Raw genomic sequence first — 15106 nt, 5'->3', positions numbered from 1 at the left:
ATAATAAATATATTTTGATGTTATTGGTCTTATGGGGCAAAGACTTTTAAAATAAGACTTTTAGAAAAAAGATATTCTGTGACACCAAAACAAAGAAAGAAAAGTAGAAATAAAAGTTAAAAAAGAATAAACACCTGAACAAACCATTCTGTTTGTAAGAAAACCATTTTCTTATTTACTTGATTTCCAAAATTGTTTAGTGCAACTATTTGTGACAGTGTTCTAACAAGAGAGAAAATTTTGAAACTTAGCTCAATTGGCTGATATTGTTATAAAGAGTCAGACCAATTACTTTTGTTTTTGCTTTAAAATCTGAACAGAAAAGAACACTGATTTTATTTAGTATATAACAAGAATGTCTGTTGTCATTTTGCAAATTCCTGGTGCTTTCAAATTAATCATTTTGAATTTTGAAAACAATAGCTGTTACCTGTTTGTATGTACTATTACAGTTTATTAATGGTATATATACATAACCATTATATATTATGTATAACATATATATTATACATAACTGTTTTGTATGTATGATTTCTTTGTCAATATACACATCCAGTTTTGAGATTGTAAAAATACTTGGTAATTAAAGATGTTTATAGAGAATGTATTAATATACATTGTAAAAGTTAAATTTAGTGACAGGTCATAGCTAATTGTTTAAAAATATTAGTTTTTAATCATTGAATTACATATTGGGAAATAAAGCTTTTTTTTAAAATCCAATTAAAGATAACTATATAAAGTGTGTTTCAAATATATTTTATGTTCAGGCCTTAAAATATTTGTAAAGGCTTTTATAAAATTTAAAAATTACCTTGCTAAGTCACAGATTCACAGATATAAAAGATGGCATAAAGCAGTAATGTTTTGAGAGCTGGCATATGGGGTATGAGAATTCAAAGTACTACATTCCTTAACCTGACTTATATATCACCTAAGACCAGCAGTAACCTTTTTTGGGGGGACTTTGGCTCTTCTAGTTCCTGAAATAAAGTTCTTACTAATTTTAAAATTTAGCGGTTATACTCGGTATTTGAAAATATAATCTCACAAGGCTGTTTACTAACAAAGATGGCTATGGATGTCCTTCTCACATGTTTGATAGCATTACAAAACTGTTATGTTATTCCTTATATTAGTCTTTATTGCCCTCACTAATCTTTTTTATTTCTGAGGCCAGGCTTAAAGAATACCTGAAATATTAGAGCATATTGTTTGGTTTCAGTAATTTTCTGCTTTCTAACAAAATGCTAGTTCCTTGTAATTTCTTGCTAAAGGGTCAACCTCTTAGTACAAGGTTTTTATTAGTACAGATTTTGCTTATACCACCAAAAAAAAACCCATTATTGTTATATTTACTACTAATACACATGTATATGGCAATGACATATTCTTGGTTTGTAGATTTCACTAAAATTTTTGTGATGCATATTTCAGTCTGATGCATATTTCTAATCTTGCGAAGGCTTCCCCCCCCACCCTTTTTCTTTTTTTTTTAAAGATTGATTTATTTATGCATACAAGAACTGGAGTATAGGCCAGAGGTGTGGGGGTGGGGGGTGATAGGATTCACCAGAGACAGGTGGATCTACTGAAATACTGCTGAGGGTAGCAGCGGGCAAGACAGGAGAGGTCTGCTGCACCAGTGGGTAGCTCCCTGGCCAGCTGGGGATTGAACTCATGCTGCAGAGGCTGTGGACAGCTTCATAGTGCTTAACCCCTGGCGCCACCAGGGTGGCCCTTTTCCCCCTTTTTCTTTGGTTTACTGAGATGCAGTTTCATTGAACTGAGGAATTTGAAAACAAAATTTCATATGTCTCAAACAACGACCAAAAAAATTCCTAGCCTTTGTTCTTATGCTCCTGAATTTTCAAATAATTGATTTCCCATTGGCATTAAATTCATTTCTTTTTCTCTCATCTTGAGAAATAAAATACTCCTTTGAGCATCTATTTTCCTCTAGCTACCACCTTCTATGTGCTCCACAACATCATCTCTTTCCTAGAAAGAAGAGTCTGTAATATTATTTTCTATTCTCTTGCATTCATTCTCTCCTAAAACTTATTTATCAATATTTTTAAATATATTGAGTACAGTTTGCATACAATATGTACCCATTTTAAGAATATATTTCATTGAATTTTGACAAATGTAAGGTCACTCCACAAAGTTATCTTGAGACCTTTTACAGTTAGTTCCTCCTCTTTCCCCCATCCTAGACAACCATGTGATTTCTGTCACTATAGTTTAATTTTACATGTTTTGACATGCAATATAAATGGCTATATGTACATACTTCTGTGTGGCTTTTTTCCTTCAGTGTAATGACTTTTCATATGTGTGGTAAAATGTAAATAACATTGTTCACCATCTTAACCATTTTTAAGTATACAGTTCACTTGTATTAAATACATTCATGTTACTATGCAGCCATTTTCTACCAACCACTGTCAGAATTTTTCCATCGGAGAAAGACTCATTATTTAGACCTAGTTCATCAAAAAAATATATTCATGGTTCATAGGTAAATATAACCTGATTGTGAAAAAGCAGTTTTGTGCTCCTTGACAAGAAAACAAAGAAAAATAAACACTTGGTATGAGATTTTAATAGCTGTAGATGCCTTCTTAATAATCTCTAGATGCACAGGGAACTTTACCACTTCTGTTAACTACACTAATAGAGGAATTGAATACAGATACAAATCAAAATATACAGGCTAATGGAGAATAGATACCACACAAATAAACTTGGAGTATTATGAATTATTTAGGTTATGGAAGAGAGTGCTAAGAAATGACTTGATGTATGGGTTTCAAGTATATAAAGTAGTTTCCCTGAGGTTTCCAGCATTAATTTACATTTGCAGAAGGATAAGTGGAATATGGATCGATCTTTCTAGGAGGTATTAGGATAGAGAATTTTTTTGTTCGAGATTGCTGAATTAAGTGACCTCAGAAAGTCTTTCACAGTAAAATAAATGAATTGTTTATGTAGATGGGAGAAGCTTTGTCATTTATAGGGACTTGAAAAATGAATGACTTTACAAAGTATTGTAGTTTTTGCTGACAGATAGTGTCAGTTCTTTAATATATGCATTTGTATTTTTTTCCCCCTAAGACTTTAAATTAGGGAGGAGTACTATAGACTAATACACAAACTATGCTATAGTTTAGTCCTGAAAGGAAAAGAGGCTAAAAATAATTTGGGCCACAATTGCAGTTTTTGATGTATATGAACCATGTTCTATGTAACCTGAAAAAAATCTCTACTATTTTATGTCCTATAACCATACTGTCACATAATGCATATTTCCCCAGTGAATATTTATGTACTAATTCATTTGAGGACAGGGTTCTTTTCTAGGCACACATACTTTGATTTTTCCCAGAGGACAGTTTGCTATTTCTACTTGACATTTCTCAGAAGAAAAATAGAAAGTGCATACCACTGGTTTCCCACTGTAAAATAAGTAGATCATTATTATTTTATATTTATTCTGGTCCTTTATTTTTTAAATTAATCATAACTTTTTTCACAATTAAATGTGTATTGCAGTGAGTAAGAAAAGTTAAACTTTTTTTAGTGACTCTATCTTTTGTCTTTCCATTTGAAACCTTTGTGGATTTTTTTTTGGAGGAGAGGGTATAAATAATCTTTATAATGTAATAGTCTTTATAAATTTTAAGAAAATAAAAGGAATTTGTAACTTGGTTTAGGTAGAAAGGAATTCTCTGAGCCTTAATGTAAGTTTGGTAACATGGAACAGTTAGTTTACCAAAACTCATTTTCAGATGGTCTGTTCTGAACACTACAATTAAAAAGAGTATTTTTGTATGTGACTAGCATCTACTCAATAGTCATTCTCTTGGTTCTGACCAGATCCTACCTCCTAAAAGAGGGTAGCTTTTCTATATCAATATTTCCACCTCCATGTGGTCTCTGGAAACATGTACAGTGCCATGTAGATGTAATAATCTTCTGTGACCTTGCTGGATTTACCAGAGTTGTGCTTGGACCACATTTTGGCAATGAAAAGTTGAACTGTAGGTACATTTGCTGTGCAACTATATGCTATGACTTGTCAACTTTTTCTCAGACAGCTTTCCTTTTTTTTTTTAATCCATGGATTTTAATATATGTTGATTATTTTCTTTTACAGTTTGATTTTTTACATACTTATTGTAATGCATTCAGATTATGTTAGACCTGAGTTCAACAGGAGAAAGGAAAAATCACTAAAAGAAGTAACCAGTGAATAGTAGAGTTTTATGGGGCACCAACTTAAACATGGATTTAAACAATCAGCTATCTTGCAGCTTTGACAATTATGCTTTATGTTTTGAAAATGTGTTTTAATCTTAGGGTTTTAAAAAAATACATCTTTTTGTCAGTTTTCTCTATATCTAATCTTCCTTACTATATTGAAATTCACTTTTTTTTTAAATTTTCATTTCTGATGTCTAAACTACTGGTTTAATTATAGAGGAAATCATGCATTCCACCCTTCATCTCAGATTTCTTATTTCACCAAGAATTTTTAACTGGTTAGACTTAAAGGGAAAAAACTTATTCCTTAGTAGAAATAGAGTACATAGTTCAAATTTGGAGGGTTTTGTTTATTCACAAAATTGTGCAGTCAGCACCACAATCAATTTTAGGACATTTTCATTACACAAAAAGTAAAACCGTTAGAAATCACTGCTCAATTTCTACCAATCTTCTTAGCCCTAGACAAGCAATACTTTATTTTTTGCTTTAGCAAATATGCCTATTCTGAACATATTCTTCATTATATTCTGAATATATTCTTTATTAATAATAGAAAGTAATGAGATATTGTTCAAAAGGTATGCACTTCCAGTTATAAGATTAACAGGTTTGCTCTAATGTATAATTTGGCCATTATTGCCAGTAAGTTGAATGCTGTTAAGAAAGTAAGTCTTCAATCTTACAACAAAAAAAAGAAAGGTTATTTGTGATGAGATGGAAGTGATAGCTAATATTATGGTGGTAATCATTTTGTATTTTATAAGTATATCAAATCAAGACACCGTACACCTTAAACTTTTATAATGTTCTGTATCAATTATTATTAGTAAGGCCTGGAAAAATAATAGAAATAATATCGATATTATAACAACAGAAAAAAGAAATTTTGACTACTGGTATAGTGAGGAGAAGAAATACTTGATTTTTTTAATCCCTTAGGATTTTCATAAATCCAGAGAGGCAAGGATTGGCGTCTGCTGGTTGTATGATCTGAAAATTTTATGTAAATGAAGTTGTAATGTTAGTACCTCATTTCTATTTATTGTCAAATAATTTTCTACTGTATGAACAATACCTCATATTTTCTATTGATGCACATTTGGGTTGTTTTCACTTTTTAGGTATTATGATTAATAATGCAGCTATGAACATACAAGTTTTTCTTTTTTCAATTTTTTTGTCTAACTTTTTATGTGGACATGTGTTTTTATTTCTCTTGAAGATATAATGGAATTGCAGGGTCATATGCACATCTGTGTTTAAAGTTTTGGGAACTGTCATATTGTTTTCTAGAATGGCCGTGCCATTTTACATTCCCATTAGCAATCTGTGATGCCTCCGATTTTTACACACCTTTGCCAACATTTGTTATTATCCATCTTTTTTGTTATATCATTCAAGTGGGTATGAAGTGGTATCTAACTGTGGTTTTGATTTGCATTTACCTAATGGCTAATGATATTAACATCTTTTTATGTGTTTTGTACATTTGTGTATTTTCTTTGAAGGACTATTCAGATCCTTTTAAATTGTATCATTTGTCTTTTTATTTATTTTATTTTTAAATATGAAACATTCACAAATGTGCTTGTTCTCCTCATTCAAAGGCTATGCTGATCTCTGTATTATTCCAATTTTAGAGTATGTGCTACCGAATTGGTTTTTCAAAGTTCTTTGTATATTCGATGTCTCAGTCCTTTATATTATTTGTAAAAGTTTTCTATTTATATATAAAATTTTAATATATTTATATTATTTGCAAAAATTTTATTCCATTCTTGCACTTTTTTTTACTTTCTTGTTGGTGAAAAAAGTACAGACATTTTTAATTTTCAGGAAGTCCAATCTTTCTATTTTTCTCATGTTACTTGTGTTTCTGGTATCATATCTAAGAAACCATTGCTTAGTCCAAGGTCAAGATCTATGCCTATGTTTTCTTCCAAAATTTTATAGTTTTAGCTCTTATGTTTTGGTCTTTGATTCATTTGGAGTTAATTTTGTGTTTTATATGAAGTAAGGGCCCAACTTTGTTCTTCTGTGTGTGAATAGCCAGTTGTCCCAGCACTATTTGTTAAAAACGATTCTTTCCCTTTGGTTTTCTTAGTGCCTTGGTAGAAAATTTGATTTACTGTAAATGTAGGTGTTTGTTTATGCTCCTTTTGACTATATTCATCTAGTCAGATGACAGTATTATACTCTGGATTGCGGTGATTTTGTAATTTAGAAATTGGAAAGTGTGTGTGTTCTACCTTTATTTCCTTTTTCAAAATTATTTTAGGCATTCTGTGTTTCTTTCATTTCAATATGAATTTTAGGATTGAATCAACTTTTCAATTTCTGCAAATAAACCAGCTGAGAAGTTTTTTTAAAAGATTTATTTATTTATGCATATAAGAACTGGGGTACAGGCCAGAGATGTGGGGGGTGAGAGGATTCACCAGAGACAGAGTGGGGAACAGAACAGGCAGATTGACTGAAATACACTGCTGAGGGGAGCAGTGGGTGAGACAGGAGATGTCTGCTGCTCCATGTGGGTATCTCCCTGGCTGGGGATTGAACTCGTGCTGCAATGGCTTCAGATAGCTTCATAGGTTGTGTCTTAACCCCTTGCGCCACCAGGGAGGCCCATCAGCTGAGATTTTGATAGAGGTTGATTTGAATCTCTTAAGTCTGTGCAGGAACTACTGCCATCTTATCTATATTGCCTTCCACTTGTGAAAATGGAATTTATTTACATGTATTAAAGTCTTTTCTTTCTTTCAACAGTGTTTTGTAGTTTCCACTATCTAAATGTTGCTTTTTCTGTTGAATTTATTCCTTTGTATTTTATTTTTCTTGATGCAATTGTAAATGAATCTTTCGTTAATTTTTGGGGAGTTGTTCATTGCTAGAATATGACTTTTGTACATTGATCATGTATCTTTTAACCTTGCTCTCGTCTCTTATTAGTTTTAATAGATTTTTTTAGTGGATATCATAGATTCTCTCTATATGAAATCATGTCAAATGAAATAGAGGTGATTTCACGTCTTCGTTTAGAATCTTTATTTCTCCTGTATAATCAACTTAATTGTAACCTCCAGTAAAATGTTGAAGTACAGAGAACACATATCCTTGACTCCTTCATGATTATCATGACTACTTCATGATTACATTTGGTGTTTTACCTTTAAAAATTATATTCAGTGTGGGTTTTTCAGAGATGATCTTTTCAGGTTTACTGTCTTTTTTTTTTTTTTTTTAATCATGAATCATTGCTGAATCTTTTCATACTCTTTTTTTGTTTCTATTTAGAGCACGTGGTATTTGTCCTTTATTTAATTCATATGGTATATTACACTAATTGTTTTTTGAGTGTTAAGCCAACTTTTCTTCCCTGGGACAAATTCTAGTGATATATAATTTTTTTTTTTTTTTTAATGTTTCTGGATTCAGATTGCTGGTATTTTGTTGAGGATTTTTGTGTCATTCATTAGATGTTACTCTGGTAGTTCTTCAAGTCCTTTTGACAGATTACTGTGTCTGATTTCTTAAAGCACCTGTGTTCCTTTAGATGATACCGTTCCTTTAGACTTTTACTTTAGGCAGTTTTTTTTTAAATAACCTAATGTTAAAATTTATAGAGAGGGCATTAGGATGATTTCACTATAATATTTGTAATGATGAAAACCCTACTTTTTTTACCAGACATTTACGTTTGCTTGAAAAATAACATGTTCCTTTCTGTTTGCTAGATGTATTGTGAAACCTGTTCTTTCCTTCTCTAAATCTTAACCTGAAAGTTGTTAATATAAAAAGCAACCAGCATACGCAGCTTCCAAACATGACATAGTAAGTGGGGGAAGAAATTTATCTGGTTGACCACTGGGTGAACTGTAATTTATAATCCTCTTTGGAATAGAAGCTTTGCTGACTTCACTGGTCTTTCACATTTGTATAAACGTACCTATTCCTATAGTGCCTGGAAGAACAAGTGTTATGCAAAATCATAAGTCTTAATCTTACTTAAAAATTTACAGTAGATGGGTGTGGGGAAACTCTGATATTAAAACAAAGATGATTGTTTTATGGAGAAAAATACAAAATGTATAGGGATGTTTAAAATAAAAGACTTCAAAATATGCAATTCTTTCTGCACAATTTTTAGTCCGACCACCTAAGTTTGAGGGTTTGAATTGTCTTGTTACAAAGATTACATTTAGTGGAAGTTTTTGGAAAATGTTCTGAGGCTTTAAGTAAATGCTGACATTGGTAATTTTTTATGTTAAAACAGGTTATTGCCCTCCTTTTAGATGACTAACGAGCCAACACTGGGAATATCTTCTTATGCAGAGTTTTAATCTTTTTATCCTTGTCAAATATTTCCCTTTCCTGTATTTAGATTCTCGTTTTTTTAATTTGCTATATTCTAAATGAGAGAGAATTAGGTATTTTTATGTTGCTTTGTGGTCTGAGAATGCTTTGATGAAAAATGTAGATCATGATATCAGATCTTTTCTCATACATATGCCTTATGGGAAATATTATTGAATATAAATTAAACAAGAAGACAGATTTTAGAGGGAATATCTAATCTTGATGTGGTTTTATTGGAGGTCCTCTGCATTTAATGGCTGTATTAATATACTTGCTCATATTAACTATGCTAATAGGCCACAAAGAAGCCATGCATATCTTCAGATAAGCCTATAGAAGAAGTGTTGCCCTTTGTGCTTAACACAGCTTGTTAATTTTATAGCCTTCCAGAGTATAATAATTGCTAAAGGGTAGTCTAATCGCAGCGGCATAACAGAAAGGATTTTTTAAAAAACCTATTTAAATAATTTAGCAACAAATTTTTCAAACATATCCCACAAATTAGATTTAGAAGAGTGGTTATTTTTCTGGATAGAACAATTTACGTTTGGGAGAAAGCTCATGGTAGACTCTGGTTTGCTTTTAATGATCCCTAGAGTTTTCAGGGATCTTTAAGTCCAGCAAAGGTAGTTATTGGGGTATGTCTAGATGTACTAACCTTGGCAGGCTCTGGAAATAGTCTCTGTATTTACTTTACAGTTAGGGTAAATTTAACAACCTATTTTTTTGTTGCCATTATTATGAGGACCCTGGAGCATTATTTGTTAAAAAGAAACAAATCTTTGGACCATTCCCTCTATCTGTGTGTGTGTGTGTGTGTGTGTGTGTGTGTGTGTGTGTGTATGCGTGTGTGATTTTTGTGAATGTAATTGAAACTACAGAGAGCTTAGGTTCCTTTTGGATACCCCATAACTTCTTTTTTTTTAAGATTTTATTTGTTTTTATACAAGAACTGGGGTACAGGCCAGATGCACGGGAAGGTGAGAGGATTCACCAGAGACAGAGTGGGGAGCAGAACAGGCAGACTGAAGAAATACACTGCTGAGGGGAGCAGCAAGCAAGACAGGAGAGGTCTGCTTCACCATGTGGGATTCTCGCTGACCAGGATCAAACCTGTGCTGCAGAGGCTGCGGACAGCTTCACAGTGCGGCTCTCAACCACCTTCGCCACCAGGGAGGCCCAGTACCCCATAACTTCTTATTTCTTTACAAATATTCTCCATATTTATAAAGGATATATAAATCTACATAATATATACATAACACAATATTATATTTATAGTATGGTGAAGGAAATTTAAGAACTTGAGCTGAAAAGAGTTTTTAAATTTGTCTAGTCTACCCTTTCTGTACGAGTAAGAGAAATGATGACCAGACAAATAAGCAGACTTTGCCAAAGTCCCCAGCACACATGGTTTGATTTACTCTTTGGGGATTTTCTTGGTCAGGAACAGATTTTGACAAAGATATTTCAGAAACTGGTTGATAGATCAAAACCCAGTATTTTAAATGGTATAAACAATTAATAGTTCAAATGCTTGATAACTTTTGAAAAACTCGAAGGCTGTAGGGGAATTACCATGATAGATGTTAGTGTAAGTGTGCTTGAAAGTAATGACAGGGTAAGGGAAGATTTGGACTTAGATAACCTAATGCCAAAGTCTGAATCTTTTTTATATATTTGTTCATTGTTTAGTTGTTGGGATTCCATGTGATTGTATCATGTTTAGAGATTACTCTCTTAAAAAGAAGGGCCTAATTCCCATTTAGGGCCTAGTAGTATGCCAAATATAATAGTAGGAACTGGGGAAAATGATTTGAATGTCATTATGAGCAAGAAGTACACTACTGTGTGCTATGCTCGTTCTCTTAAATTATTTTAAATTCAATTTACAATTGACTTTTGAACATTAAAAATTCTAATTTTCATTTTGTTATTTTACTGATTTTAATATGTCTACTAGAAGACTAGCAATGAAAGAAAGACTATGAAGTTAATGTTACTCAGAAATATCTCTGGTAGCGTATGAGTCTGGGAAGAAGTAAATTTAAGAGCTCAAGAAAAATGATTTGATTTCCCTATGGATTTCATTTATATACATCATATCTGTGTGACCTTGTAGGATCAATATATTATACTCTCATTAGAGAAATAAGCACCAGTAATAGAGAAATTCAGAGCTAACTTTTCTGCACATAGAGTAACAAGAATATAAGGGTTTTCATTTTAAGACAAGTTTTAATGTTGTTTAATTTTGGGGTTTTTAAAGACTCTTGTATACTTTGCATAGTTAAACATTAATGATGTAACTATTTTTGGTCAGTGTTAACTTTATGTTTTTGGACTGAGAATAATTGTTGCACAAACATTGTATTATGTTAACATCATCTTTCTGTTCAAATTCAGTTATTTACTACTAAGTAGTATAGAATATCAATATCAGGAAAAAGAGTGATAAAATTTCCTACTTATCATATTTAATGACATATTTGTGAGAGATATGTTATTTATTTTATTGACAGGATTTTTAAAAAAGTATGAAGATGATCTAAATCAACATAAATTGATTGTGTTAATCAATTGTGATAATGAAAAAATGATACCTGTTTTAACATCCTGATTTTTAATTTTTCTGTCCAAGATTACAATGGGAACCTATGTCTTGTGTAGGACTGTGTGTAGTTAAGATACTTCTGGTGATTGGAAGTATTTTAATGTAGAAGTTACGTGCATATTTTATTACAAAGGTGTGAAGATTATCTTATAAAAGGTTAATTTAAAAATGAAACATAGGGTATCACTGAAGAACCTGCATAACTCTGATAACTCTGGAGAAATCTAGTTTTGGTAAACTAGCTGTAGGCACATATTTTATTTTATTCTCATAGGCATTTTCTTTTTCATTTTTGTGCTTCTTCCAGAGTAAGTGAGGAAAAGGAAGTTACAGAAGAAAGACTCAAAGCTGAGCAGCAATCATTTGAGAAGAAGATCAGGCAGTTGGAAGAACAGAATGAACTGATCATCAAAGAAAGGGAAGATATCCTTTTTGAAAATCCTCTTAATGTTCAGAAAGTTTGATTTTTCATTAAGAAAATGTAAACTCCAGAAATAATTGTTCTAATTTATAACAGGGAATAAATCTGCATGGGCTGCAATTTGTAGGCAATCAGAATGACACTTAACAGCATGTGCTGTTGCTTCCTTTGTGCTTGATACGGCCATCCAGCTGTTCTGATGCTGCTCTTACACTGTGGAGCGCATATTTGTCAACTAAAAGAGACAAAAAGAAATTTGGGCATTAAAATATAGTGTTGAAACTGTATTAAATTCTGTTCCACTATTGTAATTGAGCTTAAAACCTCTTTTTATGGTATTCTTTCTAGCTAAAGTTTTGAAAGTCATAAAAAGAAAAAAAAACAACATTATGATTTGTACCTGTTGTAACTGATTAAGTGTTCACACTGCAGCTTAAAACCACTAAGCCATTCTCATGGAGGAGAGTACTACTGAGCTTAGAATTAGGGGTGTGTGTGTGTGTGTGTGTGTGTGTGTGTGTGTGTGTGTGTATTTGAGAGAGAGAGTGTGTGTGATTGTACTATAGGGGACATGAAGTTAAAATGAGCATATTACTGAAGTTTCTTTTAAATGTGTAAGATTACTTACCGTGGGTACTTTTGCAATGGCATTGATATGAAAAAGAGAAGTGATTGTTAGAGTGATGGATCTGCCAGCGAAACTAGTATGTAAATGCCTTGAAGGAATTGTCCTTTTTTTTTATATAAAGATTTATTTATGCATGTAAGACCTGGGGTAAAGGCCAGAAGTGCAGGAGATAAGAGGATTCTCCAGTGATAGAGTAGGAAACAGAACAGATGGATTGACTGAAATACAATGCTGAGGGGAGCAGTGAGCGAGACAGGAGAGGTCTGCTGCACCATGTGGGTAGCTCCCTGCCCGTCAGGGGATCGAACTCTTGTTGTAGAGGCTGCAGACAGCTTCACAGTGCTGTACTTAACCTCTTGCACCACAAGGAATTGTTGCCCAAGGAATCGTTGTCCTTATTGTCAATAACATCATTAACTTGATTGTTGAATAATTATTTCAAAGATTGTTCAAGTGTCAAAATGATCTTTGTGAATAACATGGAAATAGACATATGAGATAAGTTGATTGGCTTGAAAGAAAGCACAGTAATACAACTATAAAAAGCAAATTCTGAATTTCAGTTTTTGAAACAGTGGAAGTACTTTATTGGAAATTAATGTAATTAAAACTCTTAGACTTGATTTGCTGAGCAGAACATTCATAAGGCATATGACCCCACCATTCTAAAGAAGTAGTTTTTCTATATCTTTTTAGCATTTGAATGGTCTTGGGATTTCTCTTTTCTTTACCTGTTTGCCTTTAGTGCCCCAGGTTGTCAGCTTTCAGCCTAGACCCTCTTTTGTGATTTTCTTCCTACTAATCTTCTCTCTAGGATGAAGTAGTGCTGTTTAGTCAGAATTCACAACAAACTTGCTCCCCCAATTTTTGTCTTTACTTCTCACAAATATTAGTGGTTTGGGATTCTAGCACTTAAAAAGTTAGATTTGGAATGCTTTTATTGGTAACATAAATTCCCTTTAGAAGTTCTGCATGTACCAAGAACTCTGGGGATAAGTGGCCTCTGACATTAGTTCAGTAGCTTCAGGTTTTTGGTGCTGACATCTCTAGAATTCTCAACTTTTTCTAGTGGTTAGCGAAATCTAGGGTGCAAAATGGTTACTCCAATCCCAGTCATCACATTTGCACAAAGGCAGGAAGAAGGGAGAGGAAGAGTTCCTACCACTTGTAACTCCCGCTTCTTTTTAAAAACACACAATCTTTCTCAAGGCACCCCTATTCCCAGCAGGTTTCACAAGATATTCATTGTCCAGAACTTAATTGCATAGCCATGAGAAGCTGCCAGAGAGCCTGATAAAGTGGGCATGAGCTTGTCTGACTTTCATTATGGAAGGCAGCAAGGGAGAAGAGGATAAAGTTAGTCTCACTATGTATGGTAGCAGAAGTAGGGAAATGGGAATTGCTTTTTAACAGAGGGAGGAAGTGGTGATACCTTGACCTTCCTGGGACAAAAAAATAAGTATGGCAAGTCCTCATTTAACATAATCCGTGTTAAGTGGATTCTTTGAAATTGTGGCTTTACATGAAAGAGGTATAACAAAAGCAAGTGCTAGAAAAGTGGTGTTGTTCACCATGGACTGAGATTCTTTTTTCTTATTAATGTTATAGAAAAATAGGGACACAACATGATATCATTTGAGGACCTGCTTGTATTATGTCTAGTGGAGTTTAGATGAGTTGGGGGAAATAAGATGAGAAAGGGAGGTAATTTTAAAAGCCTGGCCACAGTTAAAGTGGAGCCTTATTTATCTGGTGATCTGTTTTGTTTTTGTTTTTTTTTAAAGATTTATTTATTTTATAGAGAACCAGGGTACAGGCCAGGTTCGAGGGAGGGTGAGAGGACTCACCAGAGTGGGGAACAGAACAGGCAGACTGATGAAATACACTGCTGAGGGCAGCAGCGGGCGAGACAGGAGAGGTGTGCCGCACCTTGTGGGACCCTCGCCGGCTGGCTGGGATTGAATCTGCACTGCAGAGGCTGCAGACAGCTTCACAGCACAGCACTCAACTGCCTGCACCACCAGGGGAGGCCCTATCTGGTGATCTGTTTTAACAAAAATGGTGACTATCTGGAAAAGGAGAATCTAATTTCAGTGAACTGTGTATTTAGCATTCTCTGGGCTAGATTGATTGTATACAGTATTGAATTGATTGTAGTGTGGCCTGAATTCGCCATGACTATGAGAGGCTTCTCCTCTCATAGGAAGGATACCCCGTGGGTGATTGTAGCGATAACACTTTTTCCTGTTTTCCCGATCACTTAGTTCAGGGTCAGCAAATTACTGCCGTCAACCAAATTCAGTAGGATACCTGTTAACTCCAGCCACACACATTCATTTATGTCTATGACTGCTTTTCCGCTCTAGCTTCTAGTTGAATAGTTGCAACAAAGACCCTGTAACCTGGATAGTCTAAGAAATTTACTATCTGGCCCTCTACAAAAAATGATTTGCATTTCCCCTAACCCCTCGTCTATCTTAAAAGACAAAAAAGGAAAGGAAATAAAGTCAGATATGTAGCATAGCTAGACTTTTTTCTCTATGTGTGAAAAGATTTGACTTGAGCATTTATTATTACTGTGAATGAAGACTGAGGTAAATGTTAAACCATTATGAATAAAGTAAAGTGGTTTAATCAATAAATTGGTTTAATATTTTTTGAATCACCAAAAGATCAGTGGTATTTATGGAACTTGTCAAAGGGAGAAAGTGACATCTTTGGTTTTTTATTCAAAGTAGATTGCTTAGGTACAAATTTCCTTTACCTGCATAAACCTGTCAAAGGTTCATAGTGATAATTTTCCTGCATAAACCTA

General features: G+C 33.4%; 1 protein-coding gene across 2 annotated transcripts in view; it reads left to right on the top strand.

Moving 5' to 3' along the window:
* KIAA1328 (KIAA1328 ortholog) overlaps window positions 1-15106 on the top strand; it is a 264073-nt gene that overhangs the window by 12305 nt on the left and 236662 nt on the right. For both annotated transcript variants that reach the window (XM_054694085.1, XM_037508638.2), the window contains one exon: window positions 11550-11665. In XM_054694085.1, the coding sequence (XP_054550060.1) occupies window positions 11550-11665 (116 nt within the window). The remainder of the gene's footprint in view (window positions 1-11549; window positions 11666-15106) is intronic.

This window comes from Talpa occidentalis, unplaced genomic scaffold, assembly GCF_014898055.3.
Source record: "Talpa occidentalis isolate TD23 unplaced genomic scaffold, MPIMG_talOcc4v2.1 talOcc4.13, whole genome shotgun sequence".
Lineage (NCBI taxonomy): Eukaryota > Metazoa > Chordata > Mammalia > Eulipotyphla > Talpidae > Talpa > Talpa occidentalis.
Note: the sequence above shows the minus strand (reverse complement) of the source record. Positions and strands in the feature narration are given on the sequence as shown.